Consider the following 27,123-nt stretch of genomic DNA (forward strand, 5'->3'; position numbering starts at 1 on the left):
TGTCATGATTTGAACAAACTTTGAATCAGCATTATCTGTTGATGCTAGCACATTAATATGACTAATCATAACACTGTTGCTTTAGGGATAAAGAAAAAATATTTTCAAAGTTTTTCCCTGTAAATTGCTTTAAAAATTTTTGGTTCCTTATGGTGGTCCTATCCTATCTTTTGAGGCCACGATATGAACAACCTTGAATCTACACTACTTGACGATGCTTGCATATTACTATGACTAATCATGACTCTATTTTTCTTGAAAAGATTTCTAGAGATTTTTCCTATATATGATCCCCATGTAAAACTTTCAATCACTCTTCCATAGGCCAGTAACCAACAGTTAACAGTCCTGTACCAAGTGTGTCCTTCAGGTGACTCAAAATAAAATGTAATATATTATGTAACTTTTACTATTTAAAAAAGATGCCTACATGCAAATTTTGATAATTGATTTTGATTTAATCAGAGTCACAATCAGAATCATCATCGCTTTCTCTAAATTCATCCCAGCATCAACATCAGACTCCTCATCAAAAACATACTTCTCATCAACAACATCAGACTTCTCATCAACAACATCAGACTTCTCATCAACAACATCAGACTCCTCATCAAAAACACCAGACTTCTCATCAAAAACATCAGACTTCTCATCAACAACATCAGACTTCTCATCAACAATATCAGACTTCTCATCAAAAACATCAACAACATCAGACTCCTCATCAAAAACATCAGACTTTTCATCAACAACAACAGACTTCTCATCAAAAACATCATACAGTACAAGGCAGGCATCTTGTGATGTAGGCCTCCAAACTCGTTAATAAAACAATTTGATAATAAAATCGGACCGTCATTTTTTATTCATCTATTTTTTATTTTTAACTATTTTAATCCTGGTCTATTATGAGTGAGGTCTTGTTTTTTTTATAAATCTAACACGTTTTTTTTTAACGGCACATTGGACAGACTATGTTTTAGATTTATTGATCCTTTCGATTATTTGTCAGTCTTGGGCCGATGGACAGGCGTTAAGATTGAACACTGTGCATAATAAATATTTTCTACTTGTGACAAAAGAATCAGTAAAAAAAGCATGCATGAATGATTGAATGCAACCTATCATACCTTCACCCTAATATTCCATCACTGTACCCCAATAATTACATAAATCATTAACATACACAGCGGTATGCAGTATTTTCACTTTCGCTCATTCAAAATTGTTATTCTAATTTGGATTTTTAATAGCCAAAGATTAATTTCACCAATTAACAAATTTCTATTCTCATCAAAAGCATAAAAATATTCAAATAAATAGTGCAAGGTTTCCAACTGGCTCCCCCCTCCCAAACTAGCAAAATATCCACACCACCATTTTAGTGTACTTTAGTACTAAACCCATGTCTGTAATCCTTCAATGTTTGTGACCCATCTGCCTGTTTCTCCATCAATACCAATGTCAATTAATATCACCTGCCTATTTTTTTTAAGTCAGACAACAAAATGTGTTAAGGCAAATATTAGTATTTATGAAATGAAAATACAATATATGTAATGATAATATCCTTTTTGGCTCTTTAAATGGATGCATGGTTAAACATTTCTGTTCACATTTACTTGTGGCAATTAAGACAATTTTTTCTTTTTTTAAAAATGATTTTTTAAAGAATTTCATTCAAATTTAAATAAATATTTTCCATGCATGGTTAAGAATGTTTTCAAGCATGTCTTTACATTTTTTAGAATATTACCTTTTTATAAGCTCAACACAAGCGGTATACACACGGTTACAATAGCTAAACTGAAAACTAAAAAACACCGTTAATGAGCATACCATCTTTTTATGTATTTACTATTTTCAAAGAATTTTATTCTGAATCTCAAAGTAATTTCACTTCTTGCATATATCTACGTAAATCTCTCAGGGGAAACATGTTGCAATGCTAATAATCTGTCCCCTTATAAGAAATTAATTCTTTTTTTTTCCTTAAAGAGAAAGTACATATTTCCTTGATATGGACAGCATCTAATTTTCTGATTGAGTGGCTGTCCTCAGAAAGAACCCAACTCTGATGAATACAACACATTTTGATCTCTGTAATGGCTTCTATTTTACCATCTTAAAACATTTCTCATGTGTCAGGACTGTGAAATAAAATATTGATGAAGTGATTATAAATTTGCTGGGTATTTGGTGTAGATTCAATGCCATCATTTTCTCATTCTGTTTTACTTCATAATTTAAAGCCCCCATTTTCTATTGAAGTTGGCCAGCCTTGCGTGAAATAGATAGGGAGACCTTTGGCACAGGTTGGTACACAATGATGAGAATGGCTGCTGATGAAAATTCCCCGTTTCAGCATCCAATGTTTACACAAAGCTAAAATATGCTTCATCTCACAAACAACCCTCCCTTTTTATCATGGTGGATGCATATTGAGTCTTTATGGCAAAGAGGAAATGGCTAAACACATATTACATTAGAGCTTTCACCATTCCCACTTTCCCAGAACTCAAAAGTATTTAATTCTATTTGAAGAAAAGTTGGTCGTGGCTGGGTAAACATACGGTAGCAGACGAACAGCCATTCAACACTTCCTCCATTTTATTCCAAACAAGAAAAATCCCCCATCAAGCTAGAGCACACAACAACAGACTGTTGCATGGGGTGTGTTTTATTAGCCCAATCTCTGTGCTTCAAGTGTTTCCCAGGCTCCCTGCCAAGCCATTGCTGTGACAGTGCGTTAATTGCCAGCCAACAGTTCTCTCCTGTCATCAATGTACTATCTACCTACCTGTTGCTAACCATTTCCCACTGCACTCCACAACTAAATAGATACAGTCTTTTGGCATCATCACAGACAGCAAAGTATCTCCAAGATGGTGAAAATTTACAAGCTAAAATCCGGTTCTGTCCATCTTTGCTCGTCACATCAGCACCTGGATTTTCCCTGGAAAAACATTTGTACATCCATACAACAACTCACACTTCACAGTTTCACCTAAAGGACACTCCATATCCATCATGTCAGAAATGCAAAATGAAGGACTGAATATGTGACAATTCATGGAAAAAACTGGCTAGAATTTTATCAATATCATTGACTTCAACTACTAAGCTACAGTATGGATCCTTTCTTCCATTTGTCAGGGAAAAACAAGTCAATATTTTCTCTACAAAAATATTGATAGCATGCTAAAGTTTCTGCTGGGATTATACAACTCCATGGATTTATTGTAAAATTTGTCATTACTATGGGGGTCACCCCCTGGTTAATCTATATGTACCACCGATACAGCTTCTAGCATTGAACCCTTTTTCAATAACTGTTTCTCTCTTCACACTTGATAACTTTCCCTCTACCATCCAGCCTATTCAGTGACCCACTCTCCTATACAGTGTCAGAGAAACACGATGTCACATAGAACTGAAATCAAACAACAAAATTTTCCATTTTATTTTTGCCATTAATCTCTTCATTACCTGAATGTTGCAAAAAATACTTTTTGGCAAACTCAAACTTGGGGGGAAAAGAATTTTCCAATGGACATAGGTGAAAATAACATGGGGAAATCACCTTGTGTATAGTATTAGTTTCAAATATTGCAAACATCTAGGCAAGCAATGCAAAGAAAAAATGCTATAACTTGAGTTGGTAAAATAGTACATTTTAGTCCCCTAAAAATAAAATTTTCGCAAAAAGATAGACAAGATGTACTATTATATTGCATTACTGAATTCATGAATAAATCTTCGATATCATCATTTGCACAGGGTTATCTTCCACAACAGTGATAGATCTAAAAACTAATTTACACCCCTGCACTTCGAAAATATCTCTTTAAAATGACACTCTTAAAATGAGTTCTGCTTCGCATCGGGAAAAAAGGAGAGATAACGAAGGGACTGATAACCATTAATGTACATCTTGTTGGGGCGGTTTCCTCACCTGTGAACCCGGCAACTCCCTATTTGTACCATTAATAGCTATAATGATATCTGCAGAATCATGTTAGTAGATCTTATTTCTTTTTTGATGTATCGTGGTATCTTCGGGTCCATAGAAACTTCAAAATCTGATGTACTCGTTATGGATTTTCTGTACAAATTGTATTTTTTGCTGATATTTTTATGTCGATTGGACATATAAAAGTTGAATATTATATAGCTATTAAAATCATAAAATGTGCACGAGTGCAGATAACTATCCGTATAAAAGGTATAACCTTAAATCTTGGAATATTTTTAGGCAAGGAACAGTCATAGGCCAGTGCATACATCAACCCCAGTATATAAAATATTGTCAAAATGCTGTTGTAGACAGACTTGAATCTAGATGCATTGAAACAGAAATGTGGTTTCTCTTCTAAAGGCAATGCAATTATGTGAAAGACAAACTAGTACATGTATTACTTAATGAGGAACTGTAGGAGATTATTTAATGCCTGGAAGTTATAACTTGAGTTGACAACATAATTGTCCCTCATCAACCCGTTCCTCACCGCTCTCGTTAATTGATTTCTCCTCAGAAGCTGTCATTGCAACACTACCCAGAGACACCATACACCGATGGTGTGCTATACTACCTACTGAACTGCACTTCTCAGGCTATACGTACTGATATTGCACACCTTCTATGTAACAGCTGCTTACAAACAAAAGACAGTAATTAATATCTATCTTTCAACCATTAAATATTCAATGTGTATTTACAAAAGACTGTGAACATTATGTAGACAGTGGGAAAAATACAATAATTGGATAAACTTAACTATTCGGGCTAAGACTTATACAATATAATTTTTGTACCATTTATAAAGTCTCTAATACTGAGAATGTATTGTTAAGGAAGACCAGTTCAATATCTTTTTTGTCATTACTAAATAGTATGATGTTAGAAACTAACATCTGCCATCTTCATCATCCAATCTTACATGAATTTATCATTTCTCAAAAATCTACTAATTGAAATGACACAAAATAGATCTTTAATCTTTGTTCAAATTTCGCAAATGGTGACTACAGTTTTGTTGTTGAAATTAAAACAAGTTCCATTACATATAATATTATAAAATGGTATTACTGGGATGAAAATTATTATTGTATTAAAGCAATTGCAGCCTATTGATTTCAGTCAGAAATTAATGAAGCAATTGTGAGCATGTTGATTTTGGTCAAGCAGTTTTGCATCAACCAAGAGCAAGATTATCAACTTCATCTGAGGTCACTGCAGGCATGCTCGTGCTTGGTGCAATAAAACCATGAATTGACTAAAATCAACAATGTATAATTCAATTTCATTCTTATTCAATATTTTAATTATGTGCCAAGAATTTAGTTTCACAAATTAAAATAAACAATGATACCTTAACCTACTACATGATCACCATGCAACAATGAAATGCATATACCATTACATTTGATTACACTAAATTCACTCAAACATTCCATCTCTCTTATATGCACCAAGGCAAAACTGTAAATTAAAAAAAAATGCAATCAATCAACAAAGGTAAAAAAAAAAAAAAAGAAGCTTCAATTGCCCAATAGTATCAAATTCCTTTCCCATAGGAAAAGGGGACAAAGCTAGAATGATGAATAAACCAAGGATCACTCTATCATATAGACTTTTCAAGTGATATATATATATATATATATATATATATATATATGGATATAGTGTGTGTGTGTGTGTCTTGAGGTCTAAGATTATCATATGTCTTAATATCCTAACCCTTGTCTATGACACATTACTTCTATGATTGATCACAAATGAAATCATGGAGTCTGCTTCCTTCTAGCTACTTCTGCTCCTAAAGGTCACCTTTCCACAACATCTGGTTGTGTCAAGTGCTGGTGACGGGGCTCATTGTGGCAGCCCCAATCTCTCCTTCATCCTTCATTTTATACCTGCCATATTGTTTTATAATCTTGGCGATCAAAATGACAAAAATTGCCCAACATACAATACAAAAATTTCAAACTGATAACACAACATTCATAGTTGCCATGGTAATGGGCTATTTTATTTACAAAAGGGTATAGTTGGCAGCAATCAACAGATTATGATTTCCGGAATTTTCTGTTGTGGCATGCAAAGGCAATGACGCGCTTACTACAAAAGAAGAACAATTGCACGCGTCTTGGTCACCAATTACTACTTTGCATGTTGTGAAACTATTCTGAAATGATTCTTAAATTTTGTAGGGATTTTTTAGTCACCAATTAGCCATTCAAATCTTGGAGTGATGCAGAGCTTCATTAAGTCTTGGGGAAAACACCACAGTCCTGCTTCTCTGGGTACAAGATCACAACGTCCAGAAAAAATCAATAATGTTATTACCAATGACAGGTCCTCAAATTTCATTCTCTAGTTGTTGGCTATGAAAAGTCATCATCATATTTTACAGCAGAGCAACACAAATTAAAGATGCTTTCATTTACTGTCAAAAAAATCTTAATCAATATTTTTCAAATTTTGATAATTAAAATTTGCCTAGAATTAATCAACTAATCTACAGTTTTTAACCAAAGAATACACTGTTTATAATGTACATCAAAATTTACCTGTAACTGATGTGCACACCAATACACTACTGATGAGTGTGGTAGTTAAGGAGGATGGGGTTATACCATTTTAATTCTATAGTTCCTGGTTATAGGTCTTTAACTTTGTACCAGAATGTACACTCCAATGGCAACATATGACAGATTTTCAAGACTATCCAATGATCACTTAAAATACTGTGCACATTTTTTGAAATATTTTAATAATGCTCTTATACTTTCAGAATGATAAAACTTCTTTCAGTTGAATTGTTGATTTCTTTTTTAAAATTTTAAAATGTTCCTGCTATTTTGAAAATTATACAGAATGTACCTTTCATTCATCGTCCTGCCCCAGTCTTCAACAGACCAAATTTCATCAATTACAAAAATAATAAGAATACGTTTGATAAACACAGATCATCACTAATTAATCACGACAAAGTTTGAACTCCAACTTTACAAAAGATTAATTTTAAGTAACATAGGCAATATATCCCTTTCATCAAGGACCCCAAAAGCAATCTGACAAGATTTTCATGAAACCAACCCAGGGTGCAAATACGAACACTTAATTAAGTCTAAATCCTCATCAAGATTTGCTGTCAAACTAAATATTATTTTTTATAGTAATACATGCCAAAAAGTCAGAACAAAAAGGCAATTTTGATTAGAATAGAATATATATTTCTAGCAATAGAGGCCTGGTATGTCCTTTGACCCCACGACCCTGAGGTAATCAAAAATTAGCTTCTCATTACACCAACCTATACAATCTCTACCAGATGGTGCTATGTAGTACTTAACCTTTACCCCTGTTTTTATTTTGAAAGTAGTCCACTATGAAAATAGAGAATAATCATGAATCCATGCAAAATAATTCCATAATCAAGTGCATACATATTATTTACAAGGAAATGATAGCTTTCTTCCCGTTCTTCACATGAAGATAAGGAACTAAACATTAACAAGAGACCCATAGGCCACAATGCTCACCTTAGTCATACGGGCCTTGCTGCTCCTCATCCAAAGATTTTATACTCTTTATTCTCACAGAAAATTATGACCCTATATTATGACCCACCCTAGCCTAAAAGGGTCATGACTGAACTCTGTGTGAATCAAACAATACACAGCGACGGATCTCTATAACCATATACATGTATCACTGTTGTGTTCTGGAGAAGATTTCTTTTGTGTCTATATGCATGTAATAAATAAATTCTAGACCCACTTTTAAACCCAGGGTACATAGTTTGAAAACAAAAAACAAGAAACTTGAGTCCAAATGACTTGAAAATTTTTGCATTATTAATATGAATTAGTGTGGTCCTGTGACTCTTTAGAAGAATAGTTTTAAAATTCCCCATTATGTTCAAATATGAATTTACATAATATTGGAAAACTTGCATATTAATATGACTAATCACGACTAGTGGTTCTTGAGAAGATTTTTTTTATATATATTCCCATGCAAACATTTAATCCCTTTTGTGACCTCAACTTCCCTCCTGGGACCATGATTCAAACAAACTTGAATCTGTGCTACCTGAGGACAATTGCATACTATACTCTTTACCCTGTAGTTCTTCACATTTATTTCTCATATATTCCCATATAAAACTTTGAATCTGTATGGTGGCTATCAATAATCCTGGTCCTGTTGAGAATAAGATTTCTAAAGTTTTTCTCTTATGTATTGTTATGTAAAACTTTGATCCCCTATTGAGGCCTCATCTGACCCCTACCCTCCCTTTCTTCTGCAGCACCTGAGGACACTAACTAACCATGGTCCAGCTGTTCTTGAGAAGATAGAAAAATATTGTCCATATATTGCCAACTAAGAAGAATTAGATCCTGTATTGTGGCCCCACCCTAGCCTCCAGTACCATGATCTGAACCCTAGCCTCCAGTACCATGATCTGAACCCTAGCCTCCAGTACCATGATCTGAACCCTAGCCTCCAGTACCATGATCTGAACCCTAGCCTCCAGTACCATGATCTGAACCCTAGCCTCCAGTACCATGATCTGAACCCTAGCCTCCAGTACCATGATCTGAACCCTAGCCTCCAGTACCATGATCTGAACCCTAGCCTCCAGTACCATGATCTGAACCCTAGCCTCCAGTACCATGATCTGAACCCTAGCCTTCAGTACCATGATCTGAACCCTAGCCTCCAGTACCATGATCTGAACCCTAGCCTCCAGTACCATGATCTGAACCCTAGCCTCCAGTACCATGATCTGAACCCTAGCCTCCAGTACCATGATCTGAACCCTAGCCTCCAGTACCATGATCTGAACCCTAGCCTTCAGTACCATGATCTGAACCCTAGCCTCCAGTACCATGATCTGAACCCTAGCCTCCAGTACCTAGCTGCAGAACTGTAGCTCTCTGAAAAAAATATTTTGACATAACAGAGAGCTACAGATCCACCCCTTATAAAAACCTTCGATTTACTGCGCACAAAAAGCTGCGCACGGCTGAGGCCTTATATCATTGTATTCTTGAGTTGCTGTCTCATAAATTTAATATAAAAAAATTCTTAACATATTTTCCTACCATACTTGTGTCCAAACATACCTTCAAATATTCATTAAAGCCCCACACGACTCCAAAACTCCCAGCTTTAAATGATTTCTTTTGTTGACGTAGCCATGTTAGGTAGCAGGTCAATTCGAACCCTGTTGTTGTTGGTATCTATTTATAAAATTCGTTATATGTTATGTATTCGCTCTTCAAAAGTCCTTAACACTCGTGTGGCAGGGATGGAGACAGGAACAGACTAATGAAAGCCGCATTGCCGTGAGTTTAGCTAATTTGAATAATTATTATTTAAAGGCACTGGGATGATATATTATTTCAAATATTTAGCTAAAATATTTGTGGGGATATTAGTTCACATCTAGACGTTATTGTGCAAGTATGGAAATTAACCTGGATTCGAATTGACTGGCTACCTAACATGGCTACGTCAACAAACAAAATCATTTGAAGCTGGAAGTTTTCAGGTCATATGGGGCTTTAATGAATATTTGAAGGTATGTTTAGACACAAGTATAGTAGGAAAATATGTTAAGAATTTTTTTATATTAAATTTATGAGACAGCAACTCAAAAATACAATGATATAAGGCCTCAACCGTGCACAGCTTTTTGTGCGCCGTAAATCGAAGGTTTTCATAAGGGGTGGATCTGTAGCTCTCTGTTATGTCAAAATATTTTTTTCAGAGAGCTACAGTTCTGCAGCTACCAGTACCATGATCTGAACCCTAGCCTCCAGTACCATGATCTGAACCCTAGCCTCCAGTACCATGATCTGAAAACTGCACTACCTGAGGATGCTTGACTATCGACATGACTAACCATACTATGATTCATAGACATTCATGAGAGGAACTTTTTACAATACATTTGCATGTCAGACTTTTGAATTCCTAATGTAGTCCTACCCTATACCCATGGCTACAAATTGAACTTGGAATCTGCACTTCCTGATGATGCTTGCGTACTGATATGACTAATCATTGCACTGCTGCTCTTAAAAAAAAGATTTTCAAAGTTGTTTTTTTCCTGAAATGTCCCCATTTTGATATCTTACTTTACATGCTCGACATTGATAAGCACATTGTATGATTTTTGACTGATATTCACCCATCAAAATCAGTCAAATTTCATAACGAAGCAGTTTACACACTTGCTACCAATGGCTTTCGACTATAGGAAGAATATTAATAGGCATACTAATTTTTCATGATTGATTAAGACATGTCAGTCTCCTCTGTGTTTATTTGCTGGGACTGTTTTTCACCCGCAGATCACACAGTGCATTTTATTAACATTTACTGACAACAAACCTCACTGAGAAATTAATGGATTTTTCCTGGTAAACTGGATTTGAAGTTTGTGTATTTAACAATTAAAATGAAGACTGATGTTGAATTGTTTCTGAAATATTCATGTTTACTGCACTACATCTTGGGAGGAGGCAATTACAGAATTTGAAATATTGAGTGGTTTGACAACTTTAAGACCTAGCCTTCAACTGATAATATAGCTAACACATATACAATGGATTATTGCACTAAAAAGGCTTTGTAGGAGTACTAAAAGGATTAATTTTTTGTATTCCAAATTACATCAAATTTTGAACAGTTGTTTATCTGTGTGATTTGTCTGAAACAGATGGCAAATGCAGACCAAATACACGTACATTCATAATTCAGCAGTCCTGTCATCCACTATGTTTATTTGGCTGAAAATACAGTCTTGACTCTATAGAAATGTCTTTTCGAGAAAAAGAAAGAGTTTCATTTTATGTCTTCAAGAGTTCTCTTAATTCCCTCAGGTCATACTCAACATTGGGGATATATTTAATGCCATACAATTTTAGATAACCCAGTCCTGCTAATCTATGATATTTGGTGCATTGCAAAATCATTGCTCCTGTTGAAATACTACAATCCCATCCTTACGTTTTTGTATTTATTCTGAATTAATACACTATCTTGACTGAGGATCACGACACACTGATCATGACCAACACTTGTGTTCAGCTTGCTATTATCTGATACATAACTAAACCATCTTCACTGAAGAGTAAACTGTAGGTTAACTACCTTTACTCAAGTCCTGTGGGGATCTGAGTTAGAGTAGGTCCTCAGTACCTGTTGTTTGTCATAAGAAGTGACTAAATGGGGCAGTCCTTTGAATGAGACCGCAAAAAATGGTGTCCCGTGTCACAGTAGGTGTGGCACAATAAAGATCCCTCCCTGCTCAAAGGACATAAGTGCTGAGCATAGGCCTAAATTTCCCAGCCCTTCACCGGTAATGGCGACGTCCCCATAAGAGTAAAAAATTCTCGAGTGGGACATTACAAAATATACAAACCACCAACCAACCTCTACTGAAAAGTAAACTGTTGGTAGCATCCAAAGCATGCAATATAACAAAACAGCATATATATATATATATATATATATATATATATATATATATGCTATATATATACATATGCTATATGCTATATGACCTTGGGTGAAGTTTTGTTGATATACCACTTGTAACAAGCTGTTAGATGCGCTAAGTGCTATCCTTAACCAGATTCACTGAAGCATAAAATGTAGGTCAAATGCAGCATCTGGTTCGGGGCCATAAAATTCAGATGAGGTCACTTTTGATCTCAGTCTTACCTTTATAGAGGGAACACATAGTGAAAGGATGAGACTTAGATCAAATGTGAGCTTCTCCACGTCTTACAGCCCAGTCTTACTTTTATAGAGGGAACACATAGTGAAAGGATGAGACTTAGATCAAATGTGAGCTTCTCCAAGTCTTACAGCCCAGTAGCATGGACCATTGGTAGATGTAGTGTCCTAAGAAGTGCTGCATGAACAAGTTTGGTTTGCATTGTACTCACAGTAAGGTGAGAAGTACATAACCTAAACACCACACCTGAAGCACAAAATGTTGGTTAGAGGTAGCAGTTCAAAGAAGCAACCAGAGACGTATTCCCCTATACAGTATTATGTGACTACGGAATTAGTGAATTTCCCCCACACGTAAATAACCACTTTTACAGAACTATAGACAGGAATTACCATGTCTTCGTCAGGAATATTTAAAAGTTTGGGAAACTTTTAAAAACCAACATATTTGTGGGAATACATTTTTAGTCATAACAATCTAATGGCACTCGTTAGAAATTCATGTATATCAAAAATCAATTTCAGAGTACAAGGACAATATAAAGAGCTAGAGCGACGAAAGGTCAAAATCGGCCCATTCTTTGAATTTAATGAAATTGTCAAAATTTAATCTTACGACAATGTACTTCATGAAAAAATAAAATATAGCATGATATTGCTTCCTTTGATGGAAAGGGTTACTTGGAAAGTTGCCTTTGTATAACGTTGCGTTGGCAGACAAGATATAACGTCATTAAAACATGTACGAGGGTTGTCTCAAAATTAGAGTGGACAAGCGGCGTTTTTCAATAATCTAACGTCACTGAGAAATTAAACTTTTACAACATGAAGATCAAACAGTTTTCAATAAAAACATGTAACACTTTTAATATTAATTGACAATGAATAGGAAAAATTCAGGTTTTTCATTAGAGGGAACCATAAAGCGGCGCAGTGAAAAAAAAATTGATTTAATGTAATCGAAACAAAATTACAATCGCTGGGGGGAATTTTTTTTTTTTAAAACTTTGTTTATTTTATTTCTGACAGTATATTTTTATAGAGGAATCTTGTTTAGATATTCATTTATATACCTGAAATTTTTTTTATCATTATGACGGAATATTTAAATGAATTATGATATATCGTGCGATCTAGGACGTTTCAATGTTGGGCAGTAGCTGTCGTCAGCTCCTTCTTCTGATTTAGAGTTTGTAGATTTTCTGTCCGATGCATAGTATTTGTATCTACATGCATTGCACAATGTGTCATGTTCATGTTTGACAGAGACAAAAACGTTTTTTGTAGAAAGCACTTTTTTCAACTTCATTTATCAATAGTTTATGGTTTACGCGGTTTATAATATCGTTCAGCAGCTGTCCTTACATTGCACGCATTTCTACACATCTTTGTAATAAAATGTTATAATGATTACTTATAACTAAGCTCAGTGTTTAACATTATATCGGATATACATACTGAAATGTACAGCTTAATTTACTATACTGTGTACTAATCAGCGGCGGGTATAAAGGAGATGTCATGTGTGTGCGTGAATTTTTCTTTAAAATGTTTATCCAAATGGAGGTGGGGTGGGAGTTGCAACCCCCAAACCCCCTCTAAATCTACCACTGCTTTTGAATTCATTAATCAAAACCAATTAACCAATTTCATACACAGAAAAAAAAATATATTTTTCATAATATACATTAGATACTGCAAGATTATTTTGCATGGTAATCAAGAATGATATTTTTTCATACGCCTGAGTAATATAAAAACAAAGAAAATCAAACAAAGTTTGAAAAATAAAATCTAATTAGGGTGTCTGCAGATTTGTTTTAATTGTTTTCTCATATTCAAAGTCAGTAACTCAAAGATACATTTCGAGCGTTATAGCTAGGATTTGATCACTTGACCAACTTCATGTCATATCCCAATAACATTCAAAAATGATATCTTATTTCTTAAATAACTTCAATTCAAGTGATTCACATTTATGGTTACTTTTATATGTTGGGGAAAAAAAAACCTCATCAGATGATTTGAATATAGGTCCATCTGCTTACAGAAAAAGTGCGTTATCCACTGCGCCACCGTGACTTGCTCACGCAATTGTATAAATATATATTATGTACATTGTTCGTTAAGCTACAAGGTAGGCCTATACATATAATATGTGTGTAACATTCAACAAGACATTTTTGTATCATAAACATTACATTGTAAGCAAGTATTTTGACATTATCTACGAACATACAACATTAATTTCATATCTATATTTACCGGAACGGCTAAGTTATAATTAGGCTCGTCTTGTAGCTTCAATCGTCTGCGAAGTCCTATATGCAGCCTATCTTTATGTACACTAACTCGTTATGTTCTATATTTGGGGATGGGTATTAAACATGGGAAAAATACGATACTGTACTTTACTCATGGCATCAAAATATAATTATTCAATGATCATAAAACTAGCTCATGTACTGAACACGGCATGTTGACGCCCAGTCCCGGCCATTTGTTTACATGCATCGGCGTGGCGATCTGTCGAAAGTGGCGGATCTGCATTTTTTGTTGATCATATGTTTACATAAAGTCAAGTCGTTAGATAATGCTATCGTAAAGTCCGCGGATCGAATAACATAATTATGCATAATTTTAGGAAACAAAATGTAATCACTTAGGCCTACCTAATAACTCTGGAATTCTGGAAGAAAAACGTTTCTCTTGTGTTGTTTGGAAAAATTTGTGCTGTTTACAATTTTGATTTTATAAATTGTTTACATAACAACAACTATTTAATTAATTTTCGATATGAGCAAGATTACAAACCACAAAAAATTTTATACAGAAAAATATTATGTATTCAGACAACTCATTGTCCAGATATTGTCGTGGTTTACGTTCTTGCTCATAGTAAAAAACTCAATACAAATGCTTGAAAATCGATAAATTCCCATGATTTTTCAAATTATGCTAAAATTGGAGCCCAATATCTTGCTAAAACAAAAAAATTGGAAACACCCCCCCCCCCTAATCTTGTTACAGCAAGATAGGATAAAAATTAAAAGATTTGATCCATTAATTGTAGGCCTAATTTTTACACATGTGTAATTTTCAAGAAAAATGGGGGCCAGTTTTTGTAGCTTGTCCTATCTAGTCCTTTACAGGTTATTTTAATCGACTTATCTCCCTTTGATTGTATTGTGCTTCCATGGTTACGGAATTTATGTGACAGTTAAACATCAATTCATCGGCGAAATAAAAATAATACAAGAAGATAATTGGTGTCAAGTCTTTATATTATTTTATTTGCATATTCAACATTTGATCGAGATAAATTGGACCTATCTTTAAAAGCAAAGGCATACAATGTTGTTGATTATTGTCATCACATATTTTCGACGATGATCATCCGAAATCTATATTTCATTCCTCGATCATAGATGTACATAAAACTTTTCAAAATAATTGGGATATATGCTTTGAGATCCTATGTAAAAATCTATCATTTTATAATGTTTTATAAGGACACGTCTATTTTTAATATGAGAAACTATCACTATTTGATGCATAAATTATGTTTGTGAAAGACCTAAAACAAGAAATTTACGTATGGCCACTTTCATCGAACAAATTATATCCAACATTTATTTGTGCAGTTTTCATTTCTTTACCCATGTCAGAATTTTTAATTTGTTCGTTTAATGTGGCCAAACTGAAATTTTGAATCAAAGTTCCAAAATTTGTCATTTTTAGAGAAAAATGTGCAAACGTCAGGTGTTATGACATTTACGGCACAGTTATGACGTCACAGAATTAACATTTTGATATGAATACATTTACTACGATGTATATTGACAATATTTAGTGGAATATTTGTTTGTTAATATTCAGATATTTTTTCATAAAAATGCAGACCGATTTTGACCCTTCGTGGCTCTAGCTCTTTACAGTATACCAGGAAATTGAACATTGAAATATATTACTACTTTATAAGGGTTAGGAGTCACTTGAATTCATCCATTCAGGGTAGGGCAAAAATAAAACGGGGGCAAAATTTTCCCATTGAACAGTATTGATAAATTGTTTGAAATCTTCATTTTTTGATTTGTGTGTGATTTGAAGTCATTTATACACACATGGCATAGATTGGTATTAGTCACAAGTAAACAGAAAGACAGCTAGCCAACTAACTTCATTTTTCTGACAAAAAGTAAACACACACACAGCGCAGGAAAATCACAGAAATACACAAAATGATGAGAACATATTGCAGGGAGGCAAAGTTTGATTACCATGAATTTACTAGGAGATAAAAGGGAAATTAGAAATGCCCGCTCAGAGTGAAAAAGAAATTCCAGAATTGCATGATTGGTAAATAAAGCAATATGTTGTATCAAGCAACATTTTTTTCATTCTTAGACCAAATCAAACAGTGTGGCAATATCGGAGTTTAATTTTTGTGCTGTATATCTTTGGGGTTAAATCCACATTAATGGAGACATCTGTAGCTGTTTACTCAGGATAAGGTGAGGGAGTTTGATGACTGGATTTGAACAATATGTGGCTCCCAGAAAAATAAGCTGATTATTGGAAAGAGTCAGGAGCAATAAGACCCAATTTGGCCTATTATTTACCCACAATTCTAAACTGATTTATGTTATGTCTATATCAATTGCATAAAAATGTGTTTTGTAGTAATCCCTTGTTAGTGTGTGTAATCATAAATCACATAAAGTGCAGAACTGGCAACAATTACAAACACCACAATCTAAATTCTTGAATAAATTTATGCCCTGCTACTCTTTGGTATACAGCCACATCAATTTCCAGATTATATATAAAATACTAGCAAAACTATGACCTAAATACATTTTTTAAACACCAAATTCTTTGTACTGAAAACTGAAAATGATGAAGTTAACTTTATTTAAGATTCTTAAAGCTAACATACTCAAACATAGGAAGAAATAGAACCAAACTATAAGGGCATACCCTCTACAGTTAAATGATTCTGTTTGTAACACATGTATCAGTCAGCTTTGAATTTGCTCCTGGCTATTTTCACAACTTTAACTTCAGTTTTTCTGTCCATTCTACATAGATAATATCATGGCTAGGTTATATTCACTGCCGTGACAATTTCAAAGTTTTCGGCTGACCGTGAAAAAGGTAAAAATTAAACTGCAGTAAAAAAATCAGTAGTTATTAGCTTTATCCATTTTTAACAAGAGTCCCTGGGCCTCATTGGTCACCTGAGTATTAGTTAAAAGTATCACTAGCCCCAAGGGCTTACAAAATCTATAATAATTTTCCTGTTCTACATATCTATAAACTAAATTCTAAGTATAAAACAAGATATGTTCTTAAAACACAAATTGCCCCCAAAAGTGCCCATACTGATGGAAGACTTTATGTGATACACTACATGTAATATTAACACTATATGTAATATTAGCACTATATGTAATATTAACACTATATGTAATATTAACACATATTAACACTATATGTAATATTAACACTATATGTAATATTAACACATATTAACACTATATGTAATATTAACACTATATGTAATATTAACACTATATGTAAAATTAGCACTATATGTAATATCAACACTATATGTAATATTAACACTATATGTAATATTAACACTATATGTAATATTAACACATATTAACACTATATGTAATATTAACACATATTAACACTATATGTAATATTAACACTATATGAAATATTAACACTATATGTAATATTAACACTATATGTAATATTAACACTACATGTAATATTAACACTTTATTATACTTTCATGTAAAATACTCGAACCTGATTGGTCGAGAAGCATTTGAAAAAACATATTGTTACCCTCTGAGAACCAAAAAAAAACCACGCGCCCCAAGGTGATAGTATCTAGCAACGGGTAACAGTACTTGACAACGGGTGATATTATAAAAAATTATCACATGCGTCAAATTTATGCGCGTACGGTTCGCCGTAGATTGCTAGACGATGTCGTTTGAGCGTTTGTAATAAACGCGAGTACCCGTATCGAAATACGAAATATCGCATGACAGTGATTGATCAAATGTCAACAGACGTAAGTTTTTCTGCTTTCCAGTTTACATAACATTCAGTATAATAAAACAAATATTGCAGGTAGTTGAGGGTAACATTGAAATTTTCACCTCTCGAGAAACCATTGTCAACCTCGGCTACGCCTCAGTTGACAGTGGTTTTCTCGGGGTGAAAATTTTCAATGTTACCCTCAACTACATGCAATATTTATATAATATGACTATTTTGGACCCGTCCCAGTGTCAGAGCCCTTGGGTTGTAAAATTCACAGATTTGGTACATCTCTAACTGGTTTTTCTTAAAATGCATTTATTTTTTATATAGTATCTGCAAAATCAAGGAAGAAATCTTTCAAATGATACAGACATTTAATCCCTATGACCATTTTGGCCCCACCCTGGTACCAAACCCCTATCCCTGGGATCATTTTTGGTAAAGGGCTACCTCCTCCTTCTAAATATCCATTTAGTTTCAATTTAGTGTCAAAAGCTGCCTCCCGTGGGGATCCGGGTTAAAATAGGTCCTCAGTACCCATTGCTTGTTGTAAGAGGCGACTAAATGGGGTGGTCTTTTGGATGAGACCACAAAAACTAAGGCCCCGTAAAATTTTGCAGCCCTTCACCTGCAATGGTGATGTCTCCATATGAGTGAAAGATTCTTGAGCAGGACGTTAAACAATATACAACCAACCAATCAATAGCAGTAAAAAAGATGTTATTTAAATGTTTTACACAAACATTATATGCCAAAATATAGCCCCACACTGGAGTCAGAACCTCTACCCCAGAAACCATGAAATTTCAAATTCTGGTAGAGGCCTTCATGCTCTGCATGACCATACATTTAGTTTTTCAAACAGATATGGGGTTGTAGAGAAGAAGATATTTTATAATTGGTCAATTCATGGCACTTTTTGCCCCACACCTAAGGACCAGGCATACAAAAGTTCAGAAAATCAAAATTTATATCACCCATGTAGTTCCAAATTTTTTGAAAAATGTTCAATTGTTAACACATACATTTAATCACTATGGGATCATGAAATTTACAAATTTTGCAAAGGGCTACATTTAACAATTACCAGTAACATTAAGGAGGTACTCTACATCGTCATAATGGCTGACTTCCTTTTAAAACATGGATGAAAATATAAACATCAGCAATATTTTTACCATTCATTTCAAATACCATTGCCTAGCTGGGTAGCTCAGTAACCAAACACATGAACTGCTGAACTGTAATCGCAGGTTCGAGTCCAGCAGTGGTTCAATTAAATTTATTTTCAGATTGCTTTCTACTAAACTACACTTTTTGAATAAATAAAGTGAATTGAAAGTTTTTAATTTCAAAGTATTGTTGCACACATCCTCCACTTTTCATCCATATAAATTTTTTCTGGTGTAGCACACCTCCTTAAAGCAGATATTTTACACATAAACACAATAAATATGCCATGTTTGACCCCTCCCTTGAGTAAGAACCTCTACCCCAGGGATCATGAAACTTACAATCTTGGTAGAGGCCTTCCAGCTCTGTATGCTATGCAATTAGTTTTTCTTACATATGTTCAGTTATAGAGAAGACTTTTGAAAAGTTTGTCTATTTTAGGCTATTTTTGCCCCAACCCTAAGGCCTTAGATTTACAATTTATGCCTCCCTTGTCACCAAGATACTTCATTCCAAACTTGAAAAGAATTGGTAGGGTAGATATCCAAAAGAAGTTAAAAAAGATCAACTGGTAATGCACAACAAACAACATGATAACAGATGCAGACCACAGCACTAGGTCGTCCGAGTGACTCAGGTCAACTAAAAATTATACACCAATCTTTATCAAATTAAAATTCTGCTGTACTTTTTTGTCAGGAAATCACTCAGATAGAGCAGGAAAAACTAAGAATTGCAAAACTTTTACTGCAGTTTATCCCAGCACCATCTGATCAACTCAGACGAGGCAAAAGATATGGAAAGGATGCTATTTACTGGAAAAAAAATTCCCTATGTTATTTATACTCAGATACCTAGACAAAACTTTGTCTTAATACAAATGCACATCAAGTTATTTTTTGCTACTTTAGAGTACTGATTAGTATATGTCAATTTTGAAGTACTGGTAAGGCCAAACTGATTAGTATATGTCAATTTTGAAGTACTGGTAAGGCCAAACTGATTAGTATATGTCAATTTTGAGGTACTGGTAAGGCCAAACTGATATGCGCCAATTTTCAGTAGCACAATGGACTGTGGGTTCAATTTGTGAAATAAAGTGAAATCATTGTTTGACTTCAACCTTACCCATTGCCCTCCTGCTTGTGTTCCTCCACCAGTAGTCCTCTTTTCTCCTCAATATTGATGTTTTGTCTGTCTACAATACCATCTCTACAAAACATTAAACAATGGAAAAAAAACTACTTTTTCAGGACCATAGCACAATGCAATTTAAAGAAATATCCATATACTGATGTCACAAAGTCTTGCAATATAACTGTTGGGGTACATATATTGAGAGCAGCCAACTGAAGAAAAAAACCAATATGAAATTAATAAAAAATAAATCTCAATATGACTCTTTCAAAAGTCAAAAAACAAAACAAGCAACATCTTTATTATGTCATTTTTCTGAAAACCCTGTTACCCCCCCCCCCCCCCCCCCCCAAAAAGTATTGAAATTAAACAACTTTAGCAAATACTCATTTTGAAAATCATATACTTATACTAAAAAAAATAACAACCCTTGCCGAGTAGGACCACTAGAGAAACTTTTCTGAAGAAATATATTGTCTTGCAACCATACTGAAATATTTATCACTCCAAAATGTAAAAACATATCTGCTTGTAAACTTTGATCCTCTATTGTGGCCCCAACCAGGGGCCATGATCTGAACAAATTAAATCTACTCTACATCAGGAAGCTATCAGGAAGATCTCCACTCTCCTGGCCCAGTGGTTCTTGAGAAGCAGACTTCTAAAGATTTGCTTTATAAATTTGCAGGTATAACTTTGATCCCCTATTGTGGCCGTAACATACCCCCAGGGTTCATGATTTTAACAAAGTTTAATCTCCACTATGTCAGGAAGCTTGCATGTAAATTTCAGCTTTTCTGTCCCAGTGGTTCTTGAGAAGATTTTTTAATTAACACACCCTATTTTTGCATTTTTGTGATTATCTCCCCTTTGAAGGGGCCCTTCATTTGAACAAACTTGTATCCCCTTTACCCTAGGATGCTTTGTGCCAAGTTTGGTTGAAATTGGCCCAGTGGTTCTGGAAAAGAAGATGAAAATGTGAAAAGTTTACAACAACACCAAACCTGGACAATGGAAAGTTTTGATCAGAAAAGCTCACTCGATCCTTCGACTAAAAATGAAATGGACCAGACCGGGATTTGAACCCAAGTCCCTTGAATCTCTAGTCAGGTGCTCTTCCAACTGAGCTATCTGACCACCAGCGATCGAAGCCATCTGACGGTTCTGACCTCAACATTCACCCCTCCTCAAATGTCTTAACACCTTGAAGACATCAACCCAGGATACACTGTGGTCCTGTTTTGGAAAACATATACAGATGTCTCAACCATAAGTCTTAACGGGAAAGAAATTCAGCATTGGCCATTTGGGCCTCTGTATTTGGACTGTTTACTCGGCCAAATAGAAATTCATTGACCCAAATCAACACATAGTATTAGTTTTTCTCAGTGTTGCTTTGAAGAGAGAATTTAAGAGCAATATCACAATAGTGTTTTAGTCAAAATTCATTCAAGTGTGAAAGAAAAATGTTACTGCTGATTCACTACATTTCAATATATGGTAATATAATTCTAATAGAAATTCCATGACATAATTGATAAAAAGTGCAGACCCAACAGTCTTGTACGAGTAATAATTTTACAAGCCCAAACCCTAATTTTACTGGACCTGGTTAACTAGTATACCTCTTTAAATATGGTATCACAGATGGATCACATTTACAAATCATTAAACCTAGTTTTATAATATACAAAACTGTTCATTTATTTTCATAAAATTGATGTACCATCTGTTTCGATTGTAATATTCTAAACGAGAGGCTGGGCCGCATCCCTCACCTGTGTCAGTGCACTGTCCTATGTAAACCCCCTTCTTGTGATCCCTTGTGAACACTCTTTGAGCTACACTAAATGAGGATGCTTGTAATAAATTTGAATAGAATGCACTGCTAGGGTACATAATATGCCTGTCTGAAACGATATGTGCATGCTTGCAATTTCAAAACTAGAACTGTCCTTTCAGGACTAATACCCCCGAAGGGCACACAACATAATGGATAAAAACAGATTTCCTCAGATCAAACCAGAAGTTGTCTAATCAAATGGTCATCTAGTATATTATCTTTTTTTATTGAAAATGTTGCTTTAAAAAAAGCAATGTATCCATCAAATATTTCGCTCGATATAAACACTATACCAATAAATAGGATTTTTGGCGATTATCATTTCTCTTAATTTGGTACATGGTTTAAAAATTGCTGGAGTACCTTTTAATTTGTTTTTGAAATATTCTCCATACAAAGAGACCCCCCTCCCTTTTAAACAAAATAGAAATTAGCATAACTTTCTCAAACTTTAAATATTCTAATTTAAAATAAGAAATGCAAAACTTCAGTCTAAGAGTAATGTATTTACAACAATTAAATCAAATCTTTTCATGAAATTTTAAGACATATTCTTTTTAGTTTAAAAAATTACTAAGTCCATAAGCAAAAAAGGCCTATCAAGTGAAGAACAATTGTCTAATAAAATGAAAATACCAGGTGCACATCTTCATATGATCATGAGTAATGAATGTACAAAATTTCAGAACAAGAGATGTTTGTAAAACATATATGCCCCCATGGTGCAAAATTTAAAAGGGTTATACACATGCATCATTTAATTGATAGTAATATCACCAATTCAAAATATTGAGCAGACAGTATCTTCCTATGTCGAGAATAGATTGACCATATGACCTAAAAATCAATAGGGGTCATCTTCTCCTTATGTTGTACCAGTGTACCAAATTTGGTGTCGATCAAGCTATCAATTCTTAAAATATAGAAAACAATATATTACTGAATATATCATTGTGTCCAGTTTAATCCTTGACCTTTGACCATGTGATGTCACACCTCAAAATCAATAGGGGTCATTGTCTCCTGAACATGTACCAGTGTACCAAGTGTGATGTCTGTCAAGCAAAGGGTTCTCAAGATATTGAATGGGCAGTATATTCCTATGTCCAGTTTGACCCCTGACCTTTGACCATGTGACCTTATAATCAATAGGGGTCATCTTCTCCTGAAGATGTACCAGTGTACCAAGTTTGATGTCTGTCAAGCAAAGGTTTCTCTAGACATTGAGTAGTCAATATATTCCTATGCCCAATTTGACCCTTGACCTTTAACCATGTGACCTCAAAATCAATAGGGGTCATCTACTCCTTAGGATGTACTAGTGTACAGTTTGATGTCTGTTAAGCAGAGGGTTACCAAGATATTGAGCGGACAATATGTCTTCTTATGTCCAGAGTAGATTGACCCTTCACCTTTTGACCTGAAAAACTGTAGGGGACCTCTTCTACTCATAACCAACCCACGCATATGAAATATCAATATGATCAAGTGAATGATTCTCAAGATATTGAGCGGACAACATGTTGTCTACCGAGCGACAGACCAATCAACAGGCGCAAAGCAATATGCCCCTCTTCTTTGAAGGGGGGCATAAAAATCCATGCACTAGTTCCTTACAACATGCACAGACAAAATCATATCTACAGACAGACACGTTGAATCCAATATTCATTTGCAGGGGGTATAATAAGGCCACAATGACCTATTTTTGGGTTGTGACACACTTTAACCCCAAGATGCATCAACTGACCAAGTTTGATAATTCTAGGCCTCAAAGTGTGAATGTATGATCCAGTCACTATTTGTATATGTACTGCCATAACATTTCAAAACAAGAGGTACTGTGAGCAATGCTCACTAAGAATACCCCCCGCTTACCCCAATCTCCCAAAGGGTGTTGGTAATAGGTATAAACTACCTCTTTTCTGAGTGTAAAAAACAAATGGCATGACAAACCGAACCATATTGCTACTTCGATGTCCAGTGCGCATGACCTTTGACCTTTTGACCCCCAAATCGATAGGGAACATCTTCATCCCATGGGTAGTCCATATGTATGATATGGTGACTGTAGGTGGAAAGGATAACGCTTTAGAGCCGGAAACCATATTGCTACTTCAATGTCCAGTGCACGTGACCTTTGACCTTTTGACCCCAAAATCGATAGGGAACATCTTCATCCCATGGGTAGTCCATATATATGATATGGTGACTGTAGGTGGAAAGGATAACACTTTAGAGCCCATAAACCATATTGCTACCTCAATGTCCAGTGTGCTTGACCTTTGACCCCAAAATCGATAGGGAACATCTTCATCCCATGGGTAGTCCATATCTTTGATATGGTGACTGTAGGTGGAAAGGATAACGTTTTAGAGCCCGGAAACCATATTGCTACTTCAATGTCCAGTTGTGCTTGACCTTTGACCTTTTGACCCCAAAATCGATAGGGAACATCTTCATCTCATGGGTAGTCCATATGTATGATATGGTGACTGTAGGTGGAAAAGATAATGCTTTAGAGCCCGGAAACCATATTGCTACTTCAATGTCCAGTGTGCTTGACCTTTGACCTTTTGACCCCAAAATCGATAGGGAACATCTTCATCTCATGGGTAGTCCATATATATGATATGGTGACGGTAGGTGGAAAGGATAATGCTTTAGAGCCCGGAAACCATTGCGTCTACAGACGGACGGACGGACAGACAGACGGACAACCCGATTCCAGTATACCCCCCCCACAACTTGTTGCGGGGGGTATAATTAGGTCACAGTGACCTATTTTTCATTCATGAAACACCTTCCACACCAAGATGCATCAACTGACCAAGTTTGATTGTTCTAGGTCTCACAGCATGTGAAGTCCAAGGTCCCTCCCACAGTACAAACAAAAACATTTTACTAATAAAAATATAAATAAAGGGTCAGCCGAACTCAGGCCCCTGGACGCACCAAAGGTGGGATCTGGTGCCTAGGAGGTGCGAGTATCCCCTGCCAACCGGTCAAACCCACTGTGAGCCTGATAAGATAAGTCATACATTGTATTTGACTTAAATTTACCACTAAATTAGATTTGGATGAATCACTGTTTAGGAATACAAAAATTATGTGCAAGAATCTGCAACAATACAATAATGATGTGAAAATTCAAGGCCAAAACGAAGTTAGACGAGTTGTGCTTGAATTGCTGTTTTAAAAGACAGAAATACATGAAAAGATTCAATAATAGTATGATTTAGAAACACAAGGTTGATACTCAAGATCGAAATGAAGTATTTACTGAGTTACATGTTATATGTCGAAACACAGTTCTGGAAGACAAATTTAGAGAGAAAGAGAGAGAGAGCCTCAGTGACCTATATTTGAGTCATGACACACCTCCCCCACCCCAAGATGCATCAACTGACCAGGTTTGATAGTCCTAGGCCTCACAGCATGAAAGATATGATCCTGACACAATTTGCATATGTATTTATACCATAAAATTCCAGAAAGATATCACAGTGACCCTTTTCTTTTGATTATGCACCTTCGACCTCCAAGATGCACCAACTGACCAAGGCTTCACAGTGTGAAAGATATAATCTGATAATATAGTCCTAGGCCTCACATTGTGAAAGATATGATCAAGACCTAATTTGACCATGTTATGTATAACCACAAATTTCCAGAAGGAGGTCACATTCACCTATTTTTGGTTTGTGACAAAACTCCACCCCCAAAATGCATCAACTTTCCAAGTTTGATAGTCCTAAGCTAATCTTGGCTGAAATTCGGCTTGGCCGAATACTTGGACTGATGCCTTCATGGAATCTTGGAGCAGTCTTTCATAATTCATGTCTGGAAATTTACTTTCAGCTTCACCCGGTTCTAGCAATTAATGTGCACTTAGGTGACACTGCTGTTCACTTCAAATAAGATACTTGACTATTAAAATAAATCTGTATAACTATATTAATGTTGCATTACTTACCATCTAAATATGTAAATTCCATAAAATAAACTATGATCACTAAGTTTTCCGTTCAAATGATGACTTCCATTGTGCAATATTTTATCTTCAATTTCAGGAGACAAAATATTGTGCCATGGAAGTCATCATTTGAACGGAAAATTTAGTGAGCTATTTTCATTTTGGGATTTTCATACCTAAACAGTAAGCAATGCACAATCAATAGTGATAGAGAGTTAGTTTAACATTTGAAGCGAACAGCGGTGTCACCTTAGTGCACATGAATTGCTAGAACCAGCTGAAGCTGAAAGTAAATTTCAAGACATGAATTATGAAGGACTGCTCCAAGATTTGGTGAAGGCGTCAGTCCAAATATTCAGCCGAGCTGAATCTCAGTCAAGATTAGTTCTAAGCCTCAGTGTGAAAGTTATGGCCCAGCAAGACTGCCCTTTGTAAAAAAAAAAATTAAAATTAATTAAAATTTTTTTTTAGAACCTTGCAGTTCTTAAAAGATCTATTAATTTCCCTATATACATGAATTCCTATATGCCTGTAAACCCCTACATAATACACATATCAACACTTCGCCGCGAGTTACGTCCCTTTGCGGGGTCAGCCAAAGGTCAATTGGTGAAAAACCAAGTTTTCCTTCTTTACCTTACCAAATGTAAGATGTTATTACTTTGAATTTTAGCCAATTACCAAGTTTTCATACAAGTTAATGGGTTGCCCCAATCTGGGGCATTATTGTAGTTGACTCCAATTGATGGAAAAATAATAGTTGTCAAAGCTACTGATAGGAAAATTACAAAGGCCAACATAGGGAAATACGATTTTTATCTGGGAGATGGCGGACAAGGGACGTAACGTTCGCAAAGTGTTGATACATGTATTGTCCAGTGCTGAGCCATGGGTCATGGTTTGAACAAAATTAAATCTATATTACATAAGGATGCATGCATGGTCATTTGACAAACTGTACCCATGTGATTCTTGAGAAGATTTTTTTTTTAATTACCACATTTCCTATGTAAAACTTCCAATTCATATTTTGGTTCCACAATGGGCCCTGGCCTGGATGCAGAAGTCATAGCTTGAACAAATCTGAATCTAAACTATCATTATGAGAATGCTTGCTATTTTAAACTCTTTTCTAAAATAGCTTGTTAAAGCTATATGAATAAATCA

The 27,123-nt window shown here is 35.0% G+C and overlaps 1 protein-coding gene and 1 long non-coding RNA gene across 5 annotated transcripts in view; one reads left to right on the plus strand and one right to left on the minus strand.

Moving 5' to 3' along the window:
* LOC125645763 (tRNA (guanine-N(7)-)-methyltransferase non-catalytic subunit wdr4-like) overlaps nt 1-27,123 on the minus strand; it is a 66,957-nt gene that overhangs the window by 39,404 nt on the left and 430 nt on the right. The window contains exons 2-4 of one of the 4 annotated variants that reach the window (XM_048871581.2): nt 20,129-20,212; nt 2,801-2,956; nt 1,757-1,813 (exon numbers count right to left, since the gene is read on the minus strand). In XM_048871581.2, the coding sequence (XP_048727538.2) occupies nt 1,757-1,813; nt 2,801-2,956; nt 20,129-20,212 (297 nt within the window). Of the gene's footprint in view, nt 1-1,756; nt 1,814-2,800; nt 2,957-3,955; nt 4,762-20,128; nt 20,213-27,123 lie in introns of those variants that run through there. The other 3 variants (XM_056140671.1, XM_048871582.2, XM_048871583.2) reach the window with 3 other exon arrangements.
* On the plus strand, nt 9,237-10,501 carry LOC130046940 (uncharacterized). Its single transcript, XR_008796009.1, has 2 exons — nt 9,237-9,360; nt 9,786-10,501. It is a non-coding gene; the product is annotated as an uncharacterized LOC130046940 (long non-coding RNA).

This window comes from Ostrea edulis, chromosome 6 (genome assembly GCF_947568905.1).
Source record: "Ostrea edulis chromosome 6, xbOstEdul1.1, whole genome shotgun sequence".
Lineage (NCBI taxonomy): Eukaryota > Metazoa > Mollusca > Bivalvia > Ostreida > Ostreidae > Ostrea > Ostrea edulis.